The 21,049-nt window shown below is 39.7% G+C and overlaps 1 protein-coding gene across 4 annotated transcripts in view; it reads right to left on the bottom strand.

Annotated features, from left to right (window-relative positions):
• Positions 1-21,049, bottom strand: part of epha8 (eph receptor A8) — a 128,945-nt gene that overhangs the window by 28,937 nt on the left and 78,959 nt on the right. For all 4 annotated transcript variants that reach the window (XM_016680593.1, XM_016680594.1, XM_007569831.2 and 1 more), the window contains exon 7: positions 468-623. In XM_016680593.1, coding sequence (XP_016536079.1) covers positions 468-623 — 156 coding nt within the window. The remainder of the gene's footprint in view (positions 1-467; positions 624-21,049) is intronic.

Raw genomic sequence — 21,049 nt, 5'->3', positions numbered from 1 at the left:
ATATAGTTTAGAGGTGCCACCTCACCTTGAGTCAGCTGTAGTTGTCATGCCAGGCCACTGGATGGTGCTGTGATTTTAGCATGTCACAGAATGTGCATGTGCTTTTAACCCTCAGTTTCCACCTCACTGCAAACAGTAACCTGTCTCCCATGAATGAAGTGCTGCTGCAATATATATTTCCTACTGGAAGTCGTGTTAAACTCAACAGGTTAAGTAACGCAGCACAATGCCTGCCGCCATCGTTTTTCTTTTCTTCCTGTGGGTGCTTAGAACAAACCCTGCAGCCATGCGTTCTGCGCTTTTCACGCTTTTGAAGTTCTTTGCACCTCCATAGAAAAGTTTCACTCTGAAACCTGGTTTCAAAAAGTGCCGGTGTGACAGACTCTGATCCGGTCATCGGTGTAAACGAGCAGCTGTTGAAGAGCGGTATTGTCGTGTACAGTGTGTGTGTGTGTGTCCGTCCTTACGGGAGCAGGGTGCTGCTGGCGGGTCATCTGCTGCCCTGTAGTAGTTGGAGTCACAGGGACAGGAGACGGCGGCTCTGGTCTCCGAGTGGCTGTGTTGGGGACATTTCCCACACGGGCCGTCGCCGGCCACCGGCTTATAGAAACCCACCTCACAGGCTGCACAGGGACAGAGAAAACAGCCAGATGCTCACGAATCCAATGTGTTTATTAGCACATCAGCTAAATCAAACAATACTGTTAAACCTAACTCCCAATCATCCATCTGAAGATATATGGCCCTCTGCCACCAGCCACTGAGTGTAATGTATAATTACTGGCTTGTAACGGCAGAAACTTCACAGCAGAGATGAAAGCCGTTTCTTGCCTCTGCTCAGATTTTGGGCTGAAAATATCCTGAACTGTTGATACTCCCAGTGAGACCATCAGAATCCAGCCCAAGCTTCGACGCTATTCAGCTTCTCTGATACATATTCACTTTTAACTCTGCACTTATTAATAATGGAGGGCTTGCTGATAAATATATTCTCTTTCGAGGCAGCTAATAGGCTTTTGCAATGGTAAATGGGGCAGATGTGGAGCTGCTTACACAGAAAAACAGCAGCAGCAGACAACTTTATCAGCTTGCTCTCCCCCTCACCAGCTAATTTATGCTCCCCCTTAAATACATGTGCTGTCTTACAGACAGGGTGCCGGCCTCCTTGTTGTCTTGTGAAGTTTATAGACGGCAGCCTTGGCCGTTCGGGTTTAAAGGAACTACAAAATTGGTTGACCAAGATTTAAGCTCATACCGTTCAGTTTATTTATGCAGTACCAATTCACAGCAAAACAAAACAAAACAAAAAAAAACAAGTGAATCTAGTTTGCACATAAAAATTGGTAAGAAATACAGATTCAGCATCAATTGCATACATTTTGATGGGATCTTTGTTATTAAACAAGGGAAGTTCAACTTAATATTTAAATAATTTTCTGCGTGAGGAAACCCAGATGTTTGCATTGAGTCCCTTGACTTGAATGAGTTTAAAGCAACCGTGGCTTCATGCAGAAATCCTTCATGCTAAGCCAGGATGTAGCAACAGTGGGAAGGAAAACTCCCCCTATCACAGTGAGACACTCAACAAAACTTTGGTTGTTGTGAGCTGTGATCTGCTACAGCCAACTGGAGCTTTAAGGCTGTTTTCACACCTGACAGTCCGGTAAACTCGGTTTAATCAGGGACAAAGTCTCAACATTTACTACACTTTCAGTCATTTTCAGTTGGTTTCAGTTTTAGTGCTTCTCTTTCACACTGCATGGTGTCAAACGAAGCAAACCCTTTTGAAAAACCTGTTCCCCTCCTCACCTGTGGTGGCGCTACACCAGAAACCACTGAAGGAAACAACATGAAAACCTCTGAAGAAGACACAACTTCCTTCTTCATAAAATGTGAATAGAAATGGAGTGGTGTCAGATTATAGTGGCTGTCGGGTTTTTCTTTTGTCTTTGGAAAAACACAATGAGCCATTTCTTCTGATAATGTCTAGTGTGTTTGTTTTGGTTGTATTTACCCAGAATGCCCTTTGCTTTAGTTTGTTAGCTTTTGCAGCGCTCTCCAGTCCACTAGGTGGTCAGACTTGCATTTAAATTGCATTCACTTCAACCAAACCAAGACGTAGGTTTGTAGGTGGACCAGAGTTCACTTTTATAGTCGTCACCAGAGTTCAATCGCCCATCGTTATCTCCACAAACGAACTGGACTTCATTGGCTAGCAAATTACAGTTCAATTAAAGCGAACTAAACAAGGAGCAAAAAACAAAGACCTCAAAAGCACTGGCCCAGGAGAACATCCTATGTTAGAAAAAAAATCTGAATTGACGGCAGAATTAGTGCCTTGAGAGTCTATTTAAGAGATTAATGCATCTTAATAAAAAAAGCCCTGTGCCAGTAGTAAAATCTATAGAATGACAGAGAGTCCACACAGTTATTCCCACCACTAACTCTGCTAATTGCTCTTAGTCTGGAACAGACTAAGAGCAGACTAAGAGACAGAAAGGCAGAGACAGGTATATTGTCTGTAGGACAAGTACATGAAGTTTTTGGCAGCAGTAGCTTAGCTGACGGCCAGGCCGGATGTAGCTTCTAGGAAGAGAAGCTGGGAGAGAACATGAAGTTGATCACAGGTAAAACAGCAGATAATGCAAAATTGTTGCGTTGTGTGAGGTTTTAGCTGAGTAAGGAAAAGTGATCAGCATGTCCCCCAGCAGCCTAGGACTATAACTGCAGTACTTTATATAACTAGATTGTTCAGCATGTTGTTGTTGTTGTGAATTGGTGCAACAAATATAAAATTAGCCTTCTACTTGACATTTAAGAACTACTTTCTGTTTCTCTAATACAGAAAACCACAATAAAGTACATGCAAGGCATTTGGATTATCAAAAATGGAAAAAATTCAAATTGTGTGAAAACTCTTGCAATCCGCTATAATTTATGTACATTTATGTGTTAAAACATCTCACCCACTAAAAGTGCAACGTAACGTTTCTGTCAACATGAGCAGAACTACAACCAGCAGCAAAAAAATAAAAAAAATATCACAGCGGCTTGTGCTAAGAATAAGCACAAATTATACTGCTGACAGTTTTGACTGGCATGTGAAAATGAATTTAAAATAAGATATCAAAGACAAACTTCATATCACTGGAGAATCAACCTGGCTTATAAAGCACTCCAGGGCCGCTGTTTTATTTGCACTCCTTCTTCAATACAGCTGATGACTCAAACAGCTGAATTCCCTCATCATCATGTCAAGAGGTAATGAGCCAATCATTGGATTAATTTGAGGCAAGGAAACGACTAAAACATGCAGAATCTTGGCCTATGTGAGATGCCATTTGACACATCATGGTCTGAGGTATTTATACAAGCCCTGTTAGTCTAAATACCAACAGGGCATTGTCTAAATACAAGCCCTGGGTAGGCTGGTAGGTAGGCTACCCAGGGCTGGTACCAGACTACCTACCTAATGCAGCCTAGGTAGGTAGGCTGCATTAAGCAACCAACCTATATCTTCCTCTTTACCTTCCCATTTAGCTTCCTACGCCTACTTTGGTAGGTATGTATGGAGTCGACCTTCCTACCTACCAACCTACATCGGTGCTGATATTGAAAACAATTCTAGGTCAGACATCAGTGGCAATGTGCCTGATGCATTAGGGCAGGTCTATTCAATAAATTCTATGCTAATTGCACCGACTGAACAAATTAGTTATTTTTACACGTTTGACTAAGCTTGAGAAGCTATTGGTGTACAGAATCAGCCATTCCTAATTCATGTGGTGTTTCACTACTTAAAAAATATATCCATGAATATGTCATGTGAGTTATATTGAACACATATAGAAAACCATGTTTGAAAGCATGCAATTCTGTCCCGCTTGAGCAATAAAATCATAGAGCGAGCTTTAATTGTACACTGTCAGCAGCAGAGCTGTCACTGGCATTAGCAACGTCCACAGGACTTCTCTGAGTCTGAATGAGGTACTGTAGATTTATAATTATTCACTGGTAAATAAAGCAACTGGCTGACATTTAAGTCGATGTACACATACCATGTAAGTAGATAATTGGACTTTCCAAAGGCACGAACAAAAGAAATGGCAGCAAAATATCTGCAACTAATAAACCAAAAGTCTTTTCTACAAGTAGAAAGAGACTTTTCACTCAGCGTCAGACAAACGATAGCATATGAAAAAGCTTTTGTTACTTAGGCACATGCTGCTCATTATTCAATTTTCATTACTTAGTTTTCACTATTCATGTGTCACAGTAATGCCCATTTCTGCCTGTCCTTTCTGCTATAGAAACAGGCTTCAATTAGGAGTGACTGGAGAACACAGACGAACGGAGAAAGCAAATAAGAGTCAATTGTGTTTCAGTAATACTTATGTGATCACAGTGATTTTTACTCAAGTTGTATATTTCCTGTTAAACTGATGAGAGATATATGGAGCTATACTTCAGTGAGCTCCATGTTCTACATCGAATTTTAGGTCAGATCGGTGTTGAACACCTTTAAATATCATTACTTTTCAAACAACAAGTGTTCAATTTTACCTGTTTGTAGTACATGTCTGCCTCAAAACTACAGTCAAAGAAGCACATGAGGCCTGCAGTGCTCCTGGTTGCCTAAAGAGGGCAGACCTGAGCCAGCGCGGTTCTGGAATAAAAATGTTCATTAAAAACCTGAAAGTTTGTGGAGCTTTATGGTAAGACAATTTATAGGCTGTTTGAAAGTGTAAACATTATTTTACGTATTTACAAGAAGAATGTGCCAAGAAGGTCAGGTCAGCCTCATATTTGACAATTTCTAAATAAATGCAAAATGAATGCTCTTTTTCCTCCTCTTGTCACACTTTTAGACAAATTACAAAAAAACAGTACTTGTGAATTATTCTTACATTTTGAGTTGTATGCTTGACAACCGTATAAGGTGTTCGGTGGTAGATGAGATATGTCTGCACTAGTTTTCTACTGCTAGAAAAGTATTTCTCTTGAAATGCTAGTATTTTTAATATTAATTTAGAATTTCTGCTAATATAATTCTAATAGATGGTCACACCACTTGCTTCAGTTCCTGTTATATTTTATATTTTGATAGAGTCACTGTCAGAGGATAAGTTCTGAAAATGTACTCCTCGTGTGATGTGAAATTTTTCCTAACAAAAAAATATCTGGGAGATCCATCAGAAGAATAAATTATGAACAACAAAAACAACCAAAGTGAATGATTTTTCTTAATCTTAGATTGTGTTATATTGATTGAATACGTTTTTTTTCCATATTCATTTCAATATTGAAATGAATGTCCTTTTGCAGAATGATTTTCACAATATTATAACTCAACTTGTTTTGATCTAAGGCTGCTGTTTTGTATCTCTTATATCTGTTTATTTTGTAGTCATTTTTATTTTTAATATATTATTTGATCTATGTATGTCAGACTTTTTAGTTAGTTGAATGTGTTGATCCCATGAAGAGCAGATGTAGGAAACTGCAACTAATGGGGATCCAGATAAAAGAAAGGAAGACATTTTTCCTTTGCAAAGCAGCAGAATGTTGTGTGTAACTCTCAAGTCATTAAAAAGGCAACCTTAATAGTGTGGAGACATTCTGCAGAGCTGGAAGGAAATGTGCTGCCAGCTGATATTCTTGTTCCAGAATGTCACTTTAAGCAACAGAGCGACATTTTATTAATTCTAACTAAAGTTCTAACAGGAATACAAAAAAAAAAAAAACATCTTTCTCCTAAGCGATCTAAAAGCCGGTACGGTTGCGTGGCATCTTCAGCTCAGTGTTTAAACCTGACTGACGACAACAGTGTTCATCCGTTTCACACTCTCAAAGTCCAACCAAAGCAAGAAACAATCCCTTCAAGCAAAATCCATCCCATACTGTTTGTCTCATTCTTGTTTTTATCCCATTAATCCCTCCATCTCTTGAAGGTTTTGTTGAGCACCCTGAGTTGAGAAGCCGGTCACGTCAGACCTCAGAGCAGCTCGTTCATCAACGAGAGAGACAGCAAGCACTCTGAAGTCTCTGACAGCTTCACCAGGCGCTCTTCACTCACACACACACACACACACACACACACACACACACACACACACACACAGCTTTTGCTAATGCAAACTGAACACAAACATAAACACATGGTTTGTGTTTCATGCTGCCAGGGTAAGCACCTGCAATGCGAGGCTCAGGTAAACACTCAAAGAAGACATATGAAGACCAGCTACTTGAACTTTTTACTTCTGATGTACTCTTCAGTTGACATTACAGGAGGACAAATTGGGAGTTGAGGGTTGTTTTGCAAAATCTCAACCTTGCAGCGTCTCAGAGTGCACGGTTCATTCCATTAAAGCTGCAGTACGTAACCCCACATCGCCCTCTGCTACGCTGCAGCTAGCACAATCTGTCATGAATGCTAAGGCTAGTTAGCATGGCCACCGATGATGGCTGATAAACAGTGACTTGTTTCTCTGGTATTAGCACATTTAGCAGCGAGTACATGACATTGATTGACAACAGAATAAAGATGTAATACTGCCAGAAGAAAGTCAGAATTAGGAGAAAAAAGTTGTTGTTTTTTCTTTAAGACGTTTAAAGAAACGTCTTAAAGTCCCGTGGCTGATAAGAACTTGACTCTGCTGTGTTAAAACATTCATCTAGGGTTGTTGTAAACAAATATTTTAGTAATCGAGTATTCTATTGATTATTCTTACAATTAATCGAGTAATCGGATAAAGAAAAGATCAAGTAAAACATTAGTAAATCTATGTAACAGCAATATTACCATCGCATATCAACATTAGTCCAATTTTTCGCATGTTGAGCTTCCCTAACAATAATTGTTCTGTAGTTTAGAAAATTAACCTGTAACAATAATACCTCACTTTCTAAGTTAACCTGAAGAAAAGTTATACAAAAATCTGATATATTCAATTCAATAAAGAGGCAGGCTCACAAATACTCTTATAAAAAAATGTCTCCAGCTTTTCATTTATGCATTCATCTTCACTCAATTTAATAATGAACTCTCACCTTGTCCAAACATTTATAGGACAGGATTTGACACCTTCGTCACACACAGAGACATCTAATCTACCAGCTACGTACCGCCAAGATGAGCTCCGCCACCCATTTGTTGAGACCGGGATGACATGAAAAAAAATTTCCGGTTTGTCCGTAAAGCTACACTTACCTTAATCAACTCCTGTTCAGTCTATCCGCTCACCTGTATAAATACTCCTGCAGCGCTCTTCCCGCCATTCGCTCTGAACCAGCAGCTCCGGGAGGGGAAAAGCTGCCGTACTCCAGGCATCGCACCAGTCATTTTAAGGATGTTTATTGGTCCCCCGAAAAACGACAGAGACCCAGACATTATCATCAATCAATAAAATCCCCACGGCCGAACTTGAAAACCACATTATGCTGCTAACGCTGAGCTTTCATCAACAACTCAGGCGGAAGTGGGAGCACTGCGCGGCGCAAGTAATGATCCGGCCGGAACATGGTGTGCTAAATAATAAAATATAATTTAACAAAGCTGCAAGGCACATTTATTTCTAATTTTAGTGCAGTTTGGTGTAGAGTTCTTAAAAAATTAGAACTTTATTCTCGTATTAAAAAAAAAACAAAAACCAAAACAAACTCTTCCATGGTAAGCAAGTGGCTGTAGCTGGCAGAAGAAGGCCAGGAAACAGACATAACCTTTGGGTTTTCTGTGAATGCAAAATGTTCTGCTCTTGCTCTTTACTGTTGCAAATTTTGCACAATAATAAAAAAAAAATCTGCATACCTTTTGAAAAAGAATAAGGTGATGAAACTGACCAGTTACCAATGTTTGCATGTTTAAACGTCTTACTGTGTTTTCACATCCAGGTGAATCATTTTTTTTCTCTTTTCAGAATCGCGCAGGCAGAGCAGTCTTGATAAAATGTTACTGAGTAAATAAACAGAACTTGGAAAAGTTTTGAGACTTAAAACAATAAAAATTAACAATTTAAAACTTAAATGTAAATTGATGCAGCTCATTTTATTCATCCCTTTTAACAATCAGGTCACAGAATGCTGGTCCCAGATAAATTATTAAATATTAGGTTCTCAAAAGTATTTCAATTTGGACAGCATGGAAAAATACAAGATCCCGCCATCGGACGACAGAAAACAAGCTGTAACCCCAAACATCTGTCAAAGGCATCCTACATTGAGTAAATACTTCAATGTACAACTCTTTGGTCCTGTGCATGTTTGAAGTGCTTGATAAGTAAATCCTGTACGATGTGGATCTTGAAATATGAACTCTTTACCAGAGGAGTGGGGCAGACAGATGGTGGAGGGAAAAGAAAGACCTTCTGAGTGGGTTCCACTGCTGTTAGCTAAACTGTTTACAGAACATGTGCTTTTGTGTGTGAATGTGTGAGAGCGTGCTCATGTTGGCTGTTTGCACGTCTGTAGCTGTCAGTGTAGTGCACTCGCTACCAGAGAATCTGCATTACAATGAACCCTAATAGCCGTGCGGCGGCATTGTGTGCTGACCTTGATTTATTCTGCGTATAAGTGGGTAAATAAATACATTGGAATAAAGTGGGAGCTGGAGAGAGCACACCTTCGTTCCACACGTGAGGAGACTGGGTTAGTAGTCTGAGGTGATCGCCCGTCTTTAGGTGCAAAAGGGGTAAAAAAAAACAAAACAAAAAAACAGATCAGATTTTTTTAGGCCTGTGTTGGAGAGACGATCAGGCCTTTCGCCCAAAACCTGCTGGAGATGGACACCAGCTGCCCCCATGACTCTGTACGGACAAGGAGGTTTAGAAAATGGAAGGATGATTGATAGTGAACCAGCTGTTGAGAAATTCACCTCACATCAACAAGGGTTTCTCCCATTACAATTTTTTACGGTGTACAGTTTGGGCCGACTGGATGCTACAGGTAGACATTTGGACATGAACTGAGTTTTCTTCTGCCTGGTTAACTGCCAGTCCATGATGGCTCTTTTTGTCATTGAGATCTGTTTTAACTTAGTTTTAGGATTGATGTGTATGACATTTTATCACACTATCTTGCTTTGTTGTCTTTCAAATGGTTTTATGTTGTTAAATCTAATTTATTTATGTTGAATCTAGCCCTAAATGGAAAACCTTTATTTCAAATCCTAAACCAGATTTATTATCCTCTTAAAAAAATTATATATATATATATATATATATATATATATGTCAGAGACAAGGTGTATTGATGGCATGTTTGTGCGAGTTTATTGCTTAGATTTTTGCTTTTAATTTAACTAATTATCTGAACTTTGCATCTCCAGTGATCAAACCGTTAAGTTGTGCATTTTAGTGAAGACGCTGAGATTGTTGTCCTGGTTTTGGAAAATGTAAGCCAATCAATCAGAGAGGAAAAAGGAGATAAATGTCATCTTTTACTGATCTCTAACCTCAGTTCATCAACAAAGGAGAAAAAAAAAATTGTTTTGCAAGCTCCTAAAAAAGAAGTTAAATCCTTCTGTCCTCGACTTGCAGCAGCATCATCCTGGTAAAATAAGTGGATTTAAACTGCAATCTACAGACAAAGTTTGAAAAGGGCTCCTCTGCTTGTTCCCTGGGGAAAATATGAAGCCACAAACAAGCCACTGAAGCAGTAAGCATGATGGATGAACATGTCTGGGAGATCAGCTGTGGAAATGGGACACTCAGCATGCCTGCTGTCCCTCCTGTTACAGTGATAACCGGGATGGTAACAAGGAAACGCTAAATGAAGGCATCAACTTCCAGTTTAAGGTAAGCTCGATTTACGCTGGGCGACACGCAGTGCGGCGAGATGGATGACCTTGAAGAGTAAATGGACTGAAGTGGGTAAGGCTCCTTCAGGGAGAACAGATTGGTTGTTTCAGCTAATCTCTGAGTCAAACAACATCACAAAGAAAACTTCATAATATCCTAATGCATACAGCAAAGCTCCTTTGTACAAAATAACTGTATTTGTTTCTGTAAGGTGGGTTCTTTTGAGAGTTTATGAGCTACTGATACTTTACTAAGAACATCAAATTCTCTTGACTTTGAATAGATCGTACCATGGTGCATATCATCTCTATCTGAGTTATTTCAACCTTATTGCCCACCCTGGTCCCCATCAGCTGATCGGTTGCTGACAGTCCCTGAAACCAGGCTGAAGCTCAGAGGTGAAAGAGCATTTGTTGCTGTTGCCCCCAAGTTATGGAACAAGTTACTTTAGAGAGTCAGACAGGCCTCCTCTCTTCCTGTTTTTGATCAAAGTCCAGGCAGAGCACCAACTTCCCTTTCACCGGCTCATCACAGAAATGCTAACAAGTCACGTCAACAGATGATTCAAAGGCTGCTTGAACGATAAGTCAGGTTCTAAAAGCAGACAGGAAGACAAGACACCTACAGGTCCTAATTGGAAGGACATTGGTGTCTTGGAGTCTGTAAGCAAGAACCTGGGCCCACTGCTGGAGCTCACAGATGCTCCAGAATATGTTAGTGTGTTCTACCTCAAACCTGTGCTCTACCTGTGTTGCTGAAACTGTGTTGTCAACAACACAGTTCTTGCTACCACTGAAAATGACAAAGAGGTCAGGTGACTTTGTCAGGTGACAAAGAAAGTGAGGAAAGGGATCCTGCAGTTTTTAAATGAATAGTACTCCAATCAAGAGACGGATGAACTGCTGGATACGGCCTACGACGTCAATCCTCGATTCAGAGACGCCTACATCTTCTGCAAAGTTTTTTTTTTTTTTTTTTTAAAAAACATGAGATATATTGTTACCACCAACCATTACAGTAGATATCAAAATATAAATTTTATGCCATATCACACATCCCCAATAGGGTAGGTACGTAGATAAGTAGGTAGGTAGATAGGTGGGTTGCAAGTTAAAGCGAGTGCAGATAATGGTTGGATGGACGGATGGATGGGTATTTGGGTGTTTTGGTTCCATTCTGTGCATCTCGACACAAATACCAAGAATGGGCATTAGCATCTCCAGTCCCGCCTGCCCTTGTCTACTTATAGGCCTCCCCCGCTGCGCTCAAATCAATTCCATCAATGAAGCCATCACAAAGGGACTATTACCACAATGTTTTCCTGTGGAAAATGCCTGGTAATTACAAATCAAACGAGACAAATACATCCCATTAATGAGCGTTAAACGGATGTTAATTATCCGATTGAATGGCTGTCACCATTAAGCCGTGTCTGGAGCTTCGGAGGGAGGCGGGAAGGGGTCGAGGGCTCAGAAAAAAAAAAAAAAAAAATAGACGGGCACTTTAAAAAGCGAATTAACTGCATACTGAGAAGATCAGGCAGCGTGAAGCACATGTGGCAGGAATGCAGGCAACGGGGTGCGGGGGAGGCATGGAGGGGTGGGTAGCTAAACTTTCTTCCTTTCCTGACATTAGCAATTGCTGCAATGCATTAGAGGGGAAATTAATCAACAGTCTTTTATTATTTATATATTTGAAAAGGACAAAGTGTACGGTAGGAGAGCTGAACAGAGGCAGGAGTCACACTGTGCTAATGTGGCCACAGCCATTCAATCAGGCTGCTCCAGTCAAAACATATCCATCACAATAGGTAAAAAAAAAGAAAAGAAAAGAAAGGGATGATTTCCCTGTTTGAGTCTATCCAGAGGTACAGTCCTGAGAGAGTCTCAACAACTGAATTCATGTCTGTCATACGGCTGCAAATCATCCAGTAAATGTGACGAGATGAAGGTAATTTTCTTCTCAAACATTTCAACGTGACTTGACACGTTACTGTATTAGCATACACTTTTAAAACTTAATCCAAACGATACCAGCAGCAATGGTACATAGGTTTACAAAAACTCTCTTTTTTCTTATGTATTTATTAGTATTCCTACTTCTTAAATTTTAGACACTTTACATTTGGAAATATGATGCTCTACGCCAAAAAAAAAGGAATGGAAAAATTTAAATATCAACAGCACAGTATTTTTTTACAGTACTTTATTTTAAATAGGCAATATAATACAAGATAAAAACTATGACAGTGTCCTCTCACATCCAACGTCTCCCTTAAAGCTGCAGCACGTCAATTACAAAAACAAAAGACGTTTTTACAATCGTATTAAAACTTCCGCTGAGAGACAATCTGTGAAAACAAATAAAAAAATAAAATATAACTTCTTCTCTTCCTGCTGTTTTTGATCAGCAGAATTACACTGTTGGGTCAGAAACAACCAATCAGAACCAGCCCTGAGCAGTTAGCCCCACTCACAGGCTATTTTGATTTAGTAAATTAGGATTGTTTATTTTAATGCAATCTGCATTTCACTTTGAATGAATGTTAATTTTTTTTACTTGACATTATTTGCGATAGGCAGTGTTGGAAGATTTATTTGACTTTTATGTGTAATTGTAGAGCCTTATTGTTAGACATTGTTTTACTAATTGCAGGTTTTTCTGTTGTCGTTCTGACTGAATACTTGTTGTACTGTGGCAGCAAGTATTTTGCAAGTTTTTATGTAAATTAGAAAATTTTATGGTTCCATGGTTCCATTTTGCCAGACCACATAGTAGCATTTATACCTAAAGCAAAACATCAACATCCAATCATGTGATCGGTATCAGAGATCGGCAGCGATCGGCCCTCATGGGTCAAAGCATCCCTAGATTTCAACAATGTCCATCATTTTCAACCAACTTTGTTATATTTGGTTCATCGCTGCATGACCAACAATGACTGAGGCGTCGTTTTGCACTCTAGTTGTATTTAAATAATTCTTTTAAAGAACTGATAATAACTGACAGAGGGCGAACTTTCCACACAATTTAAAAGAATTTAACATTAACGCAATCAGCGGCACACGCTCAGATGTTCGTTCCGGACCGGTGGGCTCTCCAGCGGAGGAAAGCAAATGACAAGCATGCTGCGTTCTCATCAGTTTAACTCAACAAGAAGTCAGGGCAGAAAATCATTTGAAGGAGTCCCGCGGTCCCCTCAGACAGAGGCTGCCAGCTTCTCAGTGATCCACTATCGTGTTGCCTGTCTCTTTACTGTCAGGACTGATAGCTGCTGGATGCTAGGCTGGGACACGGGGGCCTCACATGGGCCAAGGGTGGAACGCCTCGATCAATAATTCACCCAGTAGCTCTCAGGCTTCTCTTTCCGTGACTTGTTGTGTTCCTAAAGTAAGCATTGACACGGGCAGCGGCTGAGCGGGGGGGTGTTCAGAATGGGCTTGTAGTTGTAAGAGCTACGGATGTGTGTGTGGAAGCAGGTGCACGAGTAGACGTGCACACCTGCTGAGGAGATAGGGCTTCGGCCAATCACAGCACAGACTGGAGCTAAGTTGGAGCGAGTCTCCTGTGTGTAGCTGAGATATGATTCATTCTGTTATCGCTTTCTCTCTCACGCACAAACACACACATGCACGCACACACACACACACCCATGCACATGCAAACACACACACACGCAAACACACTCTCTAAGTCCCATGGTTTAAGAGAATTAAAATGTCAATGTAAGTTTGTTCCTTCAATTCTTTCCCTTTTCTGACTCTTCATCTTTATGTCTTTATCCTTTTTTGTTTTTTTAACCGTTTAGTCTTCCTTTTCTTCATTAGTTTTGCTTTTCATCACCTTTTTCCTCTTTTACTTTCATTTCACACTTTTCCTATGGATCCTTCTCCTTAATCTATTTTCTTCTTTCCCTTTTTTCCCCTAATGCATCTTTTTCTTCTCTCCCCAACCATCTGGATATAATTTTGTTTTTATATCTTCTTCTCATTAATCTCATCCTCTTTCTTTGCTTTACCATTTGCTCTCTCTCTCCCCCTTTTGATTTCTCATTTAAATGTCTTTATTTCATTCTTCCTCTTTTCTTTGTTTCTTCTGCTCCCATCTCCTTTGCTACGTCTGTTTCTCTCCCTCAGTTCTTCCTTTCTCTTGGTATTGTTATCTTTCTCCATCTCATTTTTATGATCCCATTTTCTTTTTCTCAATTTATCTTCCTTTGGTTACTTAATACCATCTTTATTAGTTCTTTCCTTTCACATCGTTTCACTGAGATGTATCAACTCCCCTTGAACTTTTTCAAATTACAGTCACCTAATTTAATCCCAACATACATTAATCAGATGAATCGATGGTAATCGAGTTGTGTGTCAATTCATGGTGTAAAATTATGGAACAAGTTAAACGAGGAGTTAAACCAAAGTCAAAATTTAATACAATTGAAAAGGAAATGTAAGGAGGTCATTTTAGCAAGATATAGAAATATGGGTGAGAGTTAGCACTAATGTGTTTATGTAAATTGAGGCTAATGCATATGAGTGTGTGCGTATGGATGTATATATTTAGACATACATTAACCCAGATAAAATGGAAAATGAATTCACCAGTGTCTTTTTAAAAATATATATATATATTGAGGATCCATTTGAAAATATTGTATGAGTTTATGGAGTAGGAGTTCATAAGTTTCTTACTTCTTCCTACTCCTTTACAAGGATGTTAAGATTATTGTGATACAAAAATCTGTCTTTTGCATTCTTTGCTCATGTGTGTGATTTTATACTGCCATCATGTTCGAAAAAAAAAATAGACAAATAAATCAAATAAATAACCTGGCAGAGGATTAGATCCACAGCTCAGACGGCACCAACCTGGACAGAACACTACGACTATTAACTACTCCAAACATCTGTCCTTTCAAGAAAGCTATTTCCTGTTTACATGTCACAATCTGAGGGGGGCTCACACTAACCAGAAGAAAAAACTCTGAAACAAAACCTGCTGGTCTACGTCCAAAATGGAACAGGTATTACTTCACGTCTCCCTGAACACACCATCAGACAGATTTCATGTTTATTTCTACTTGTTAACTTCACTAAAATTCAGTCCTATTTTCACGAGAGATCTGTTCACACAAAATAATAGAACACAGATGAGATGACCTGGTCGGCATCTCCAAGAGAGATTAGAGAAGTTCCAGGATTTAGGGGGAAACATCGGTTGTTACCTATTTGGCAAAAAATAAATAAATAAATCACTTTTGCAAAAAAAATAAAACAAAAAAAAACATTATTTTAGAAAAGTGATAATATGAGAATGTCTTTCTGACCCAGGAACATGAAGCACCTGTGAGGTTCTGCCATTCTGCCTACCATGGTAAGCAGAATGGCAGAAGCATTTATGTAAACAATGTCTTTATATTTATAGGCAGATTGAACAAAGACTCAATGTTTTTTAGCAGAGAGAAAAAAAATTTCAAAAAGAACTAATAGGTTTCTTTGAAATCGCTTTAGTATGAGAAATTAAAGAAAGATTTTCTTTAGTTATTATATCACAGCATATTATTGTGTGGTTCAAACTCTATACAGTAACCTTGGTTGGTTAGAAGCTTGGAAACAGAAAAAAAATCTTTAGGAACCACTTTGAGTCAGAATTATATCAAATATTCAAAACCAGTAAAAAAAAAAAAGCTTAAGCACAGCGTGCAACATTATTGCCTAAATTGTCGATTTAAATAATGTATCCTGCTTCATAATAACGCATCACTTTGTGAAGCTCGACCATAAAAACTCATGAAAGTTTGCGGCTTTACCGTGGCTGGTGTGAAAACGTTCACGGGGAACTTTCCTGTCTCTCTTTTTCCTCTCAGCCTCCCCTCACCGACTCGTCACACTCATCGCCATCCATCAGACAGGTCCGAGCAGACAGACAAAATTAATTAGTCCTGGCCCAGAAACAACAAACACCTCTCCGCTGAGGCTAGCTCTCTAATAAAGAGATGCACAAACACTTAATGAGACACACGCAGCAGGAACGCCACACACACTTTCTCCATTAATCCCCACGTCGCTGGGGCCTTGGCGTCCAACCCGCAGCATGCAGCGGCTGCAGCTGCCATAACTGTCAGATGCTTTTTGTTTGGTCACGCCGGTGGATCTGGTCTGGCTGCTTGGCAGAAGACCAAGTCAAGGTACTTTTGTTTCATGCTAGGAACCAGATTGGCATTTATTTGACTGCTAAAAACACATATTGTAGAATTAAGTGTTTAGTTAAATATAGTAAATTATGCACTAAAGGTTCAGTATTATGTATTTTCCAGACACATGGTGGCATTTTATAGCACAATCAAGTAACTATGTTTCCTTCAGTTGCTGAACATATCAAATCTGACTTAAAAGAAACTTGACTTTGTAATTTAGCGCAATAAAATTGGGCCTCTGTCTCTTTAAGAAACTCCTGCTCTTTCTGAAACTTCAGGGAGTGAGCACAGTGTCGCTCCTTTATTAACCCTTTAACAATGTTTTTACCAGCGTTGCACTGAAAAGCATAATGAGCTCAGCAGAGTTTCAAACATGTAACTACAGCTGCAAGGAGGAGCTAAGTTTACCAGGTGTTTTGCCCAGCTTAATGGTTGCCATGGAGATTAAAGAATTTCTCAAGCATGTATGAAAGCATCAAGGCTACACTCTGGGTATGGTTTTGATGAGGGAATAACATCATAACATGATGTAAAGCTAAAAAAAGTCAACAAATCATACTGCCCCTTTAAAATCTTTTCAGACACCTTTCATCTCTGACAGTTACTGTCATATTTACAACAGCTCCAGATGAAAACCACTAACATTGTGGCCATAAATACTACAAGAGTCATAAGTCAATAAATGAAAAAAGAAGATCACATACAAACATCAGCAAACTGATAAAACTCTGGCAGAAACGCACATTTATGACTCTTTTGCAAAGACAGCAATATTATTTATTTTGAGGGAAACAGACTGAGGTAAAAATCAGGTCAATCAAATCTCGCTCTTCGACAGGTACCAGGAGCTGCTGGTTCTGTCCGCTGAATCCCACCACCGTTTCTTTCAGGATGTGAAGCTCCTAATGAAGACGCAGTTAAGCGATTTGGGGAACGGATGATTTAGTGAGAACGTCATTATTCCCCGGCTCATGGCTCACTTGAGTAGAACACGATATTCATAATTGCTGTCAGAATCAACTTGTGGCAGGCTGCTATCAGGAACGTGAGAGGAGCTAAAATTGAAAGTGTCTCCAGAGTCGGAGCGGCGAGGGAATACAGAGTGATCAAATTAGTTCCGTCCTCCTGGCGGTTTGTAAACAGCCGCTGATCAACAACATTGTTTCAGTTTGGGGGGTGGATGACATGAGAGGCTCCGGAAACACACCCATATTCACAACTTCTGGGTGGGAACGCTTTATACACACGCGCGCACGCGCACACGCACGCACGCACGCACACACACACACACACACACACTCTCTCTCCTTTAATGCCAAATCCATCAGAGAGTTTGAGCTGAACTTACAAGAAAATAAATTTGTTTTCATTTTCATCTTAACGATTTTAACTATAAACAGCTATGTAAATCACGTATTAGGCCACTCAATTGTTTTTATTGACTTTCAATGGAACTTTGTATTCTTTGTATTTTACACACACAAAAAAAAGAAATAGATGTTAATTGAAAGGTCAAACATCCTCCCTAAGGTAAAGAAAAAAAGATTCCTACGACTTTTGTTGTTTGTTTCTTGTCATTTATATTTATTCATTCCTTATTGGGTCATTAAACGTTTCATGGTGTAGTAAAATGCCTCCAGTGTTTTTGGGGTTTCCAGAGCAGTAAGTGACTAAGTTTTTTAATGCCAACTCCCTACTTTGGATAGTATTTTAAAGATGTTGAAATGAAAATGTGCAAAACATCTCTACTTGAAACAAAAACAAAGGCTGATCAGGATATCCTTCATTTAAAAATATTTGATATAGAGCAACAAATACAAAAGTATTTTTCAAAATAAACACACCATCAAATCATTGCTCAACCTCTTTTTTTGTACTGTTTTATATTTATATTTTTTACTTTATGTTAACATAATCATAAACTTTCTCACAGAAATATTACCATATAAATGCCGCAGACAGCAGCCCTAATATTGAAATTGTTAATCATGTGTTTATTGAAAGCCACAAAGACGCCGAACCAGTGAAGGTGCCTCAGCCTGAGCAGCAGTCACACACCGGTCAGCCTACGAGGCTTCGCTGTGTGTCCTGGTGTGAGTCCATCTCTGCACATGTGTTTTATACAAAATGTTTGAAGTGGAAATAGGAAGGCACACCAAAGAAGAGGCAGGTGCTTAAAGGCAAAAGCAAGGACAAAGTCCTCAGCCAGCCGTTGTGTGCTTTGAAATGAGAATATAACAGAATATTAAACGGTCTCTGCTGCTGCCTCACTTTAATATTTCCCTGCATCGCCACAGTGACAGATAACCATCACAATAAAAGCCCAACTGTCACACGTTCCCTTTGGTGACATCTTGTCTTTCACTCAAACCCGTGCCATAATCACAGTGTCCATAACAATGTCTTTGTAATTTAAATTCTTTCATCTCAGCCCCTTGATTCTGCTCACCTTTCCTTTTATTTATCCTCAGTGTCTTCTCGCTGACATGTAGGGGAGTTTGCTGACATGAGTCCAAAAAAAAAAAAAAGCCCTTGAGCCTCAGTCAATCCCTCAGTGGCTTCAGCTAATAATTGTTGTCTGCCAGAGAGGGAGAGGTGAAAAATGACAAGACCTGCCAGGAAGGCGCACCTTTAAACCGGCAGAACACAAACCTGCTGCCAGTTTAATCACACAGCATCTGGAGGCCGGGCCTGAAGAAGCAGCTGCAGCATTCAGAAGGGGGGGCATTGATAAATAGGTGCTTTATTGTTTACCAGCTCATCTTCCAGTTAAAAAGAATCTAAAAGCATTCCAGAGAAATAGGTCGATTTTATTAGATTCCATTATGAAGCTGAAAGAGGACGGCAGTTCTATGCATATTCAGAGTTGTCATTTGCATTTTAACATAGCCTCCTTTTAATGTTCACCATGCAGAGCAGAGCAATTTATCTGAAATCAGTTTTCAACTTTAAATTCTAAAGAAAAATTTCCCAGAAGAAAGGCTGTACAACATCTTTACGATTTATGTGTTCGCATCCACCTGGATAATATGTAGTTGTGACCCTGACCCAGCCGACAGGTCCGGGAGAACCTGGATCGGTTGTGAAACAATGTCACAAACTTTGAAGAGTTCAGGATTGTTCAGTTCATCATCTGCAAATGGAAAGAGTTAAACCAAAAACCTACCAAGACATGGTACATTACAAGGTAAAGAGAGCATTAATCAGAAACTCTCAAACTATGTGAGAAGCTTGTGGGACAAAACCCAAAAGGTTTGACCAAAGTCAAGCAGTTCAAAGATGCCATTGCCAAATACTGAGGAAACCTATATAAAGTCTTGAAATTGAAGATGTTGATAAATAAACCTGTCATTATTACGATACTTAGCAAACAGTAATCATTTTGGTCATTTTAGCTGACCTAAAATAAGTAAGCTTTTCCATTATTCAACTTCAGAAAGTGAGACAAAAAATGTGTATATCTGTTTATTCAAAGTATTTAAACTTCTGGTTTCACTTGCAGTAATGGTCCTTGTTCTGCTGGTTTGGCCTTACTTAGTTCAACCAAAGTAAAGGCTAACAACTGCCAGGAGGGTGTTTTACTCTTGCTCTGTTCAAGTTATTAACCAGTCAAATGACTGGTATCCCATCAAATTTGACAAAGTCTGAAATCAAAATTAAAAGTGAAATTTTAGGCGATTTTGGGCTTCGTTTGACTCATTTATGACAACAAAAAAGTTTAAAGTCTTTCTTTAGTAGCATACATCAGACAAATAATCAGACAAAACAGCAGTACATTATTACCTTTTGAAATTCCCTTACATCAAGAAATGTGGGTCAGAGTAACTTTCAACAAGTTTTTTTCACAGAGGATCTCCATTTAACCCACTTCCTGTCAGAAACCACTGACCAGAAGATGTTTGGGTTCCTCAGGAAACTTCCAAGGTATTTCATTCATACTTGTAAAGGTCCACAAAGGGGCGCTATTGATGTACGGAACATTTCACGATAAGTTTCAAAGTTAGCGTGAGTGTTTGATCTGGACCTGATTATCTTTAGCTTTCACTTCTGAAAGGCTGCTCTTGGATATTTTTGGTGTGATTTGGCACAACTTAAATCGCGAATAAGAATAACTGAGTGGAACTTTAAATCTTCTAATCTTTTACTCTTTCAAATCCACCGCTGAGAGAATCATGAAAATCTATTGGAGAATTTTGCTTCCACAAGGGAGAACAGGCCGTGGTCTGCTGACTGAGCGAGTACAAATCCACCCAGCAGCCCCTCCTTGGTATCCCTCCCTCTTATTTTTAGGTGTGTGTGTGTCCGCGTGTGTGTGCCTGTGTTTCAAGCTTGAGTGAGCCAGCTGAGCTGAGGTGTTGTGACCAGACTAAGTGTGTGTGCCTTATATCAGTGTGTCCTCAATCGCTCTCACTGTATGGGGCACTTAAGTCCAAAGGCACACAACACACACATACAGTAACCACCTGCACACATCTCTGCACACCCACACCCACACAAACTCAGTGTTTTGATGAAAACTAAAGTGGACCAGTGGTTCAGTCAACCTCCCCACCAACGTCTCTCCTCTCTTTTTCCCTTCGTCTTTCATTGCTTCTTTCCCTGTGACACTTTTGTGCATGTCACGCAACCCTGTGCTCTCTCCTACACACACACACACACACACACACACACACACACACACGTGATGTCAGGCTCCCAGCCAAAGCCCTGCACCTTTGTCAAGGGAAAAGCACTTAAGCACGCTTATATACACACACATACTCTGCATCCACGCACATCCGTGTGTGATTTAAGTTGTTTTTTTTTTTTTCTGCTTTCACCCTTACTGCTCACACGCACATGCATTTACAAACCCTCACTCTGAACCGCCTTCCTCTCACCATCTCGTGCCATGCTCGGCTCTCTGGGTCTTGTATGGTCTTGAGTGTGCGTGACAGTGGCTGGATTTGGTGAGGGTGAATTAGCACAGCGACCCAGTTTGTTACCAGAGCAGTTAAGGCGTCATATGCCTTTACTGCATACGAGTTTGAGTTTACTATGAAATAGTAAACTCAAACTT

This window comes from Poecilia formosa, unplaced genomic scaffold, assembly GCF_000485575.1.
Source record: "Poecilia formosa unplaced genomic scaffold, Poecilia_formosa-5.1.2 Scaffold247, whole genome shotgun sequence".
Taxonomy (NCBI): domain Eukaryota; kingdom Metazoa; phylum Chordata; class Actinopteri; order Cyprinodontiformes; family Poeciliidae; genus Poecilia; species Poecilia formosa.
The sequence above is the reverse complement of the archived record's forward strand: the minus strand, read 5'-3'. Positions and strand labels throughout refer to the sequence as shown.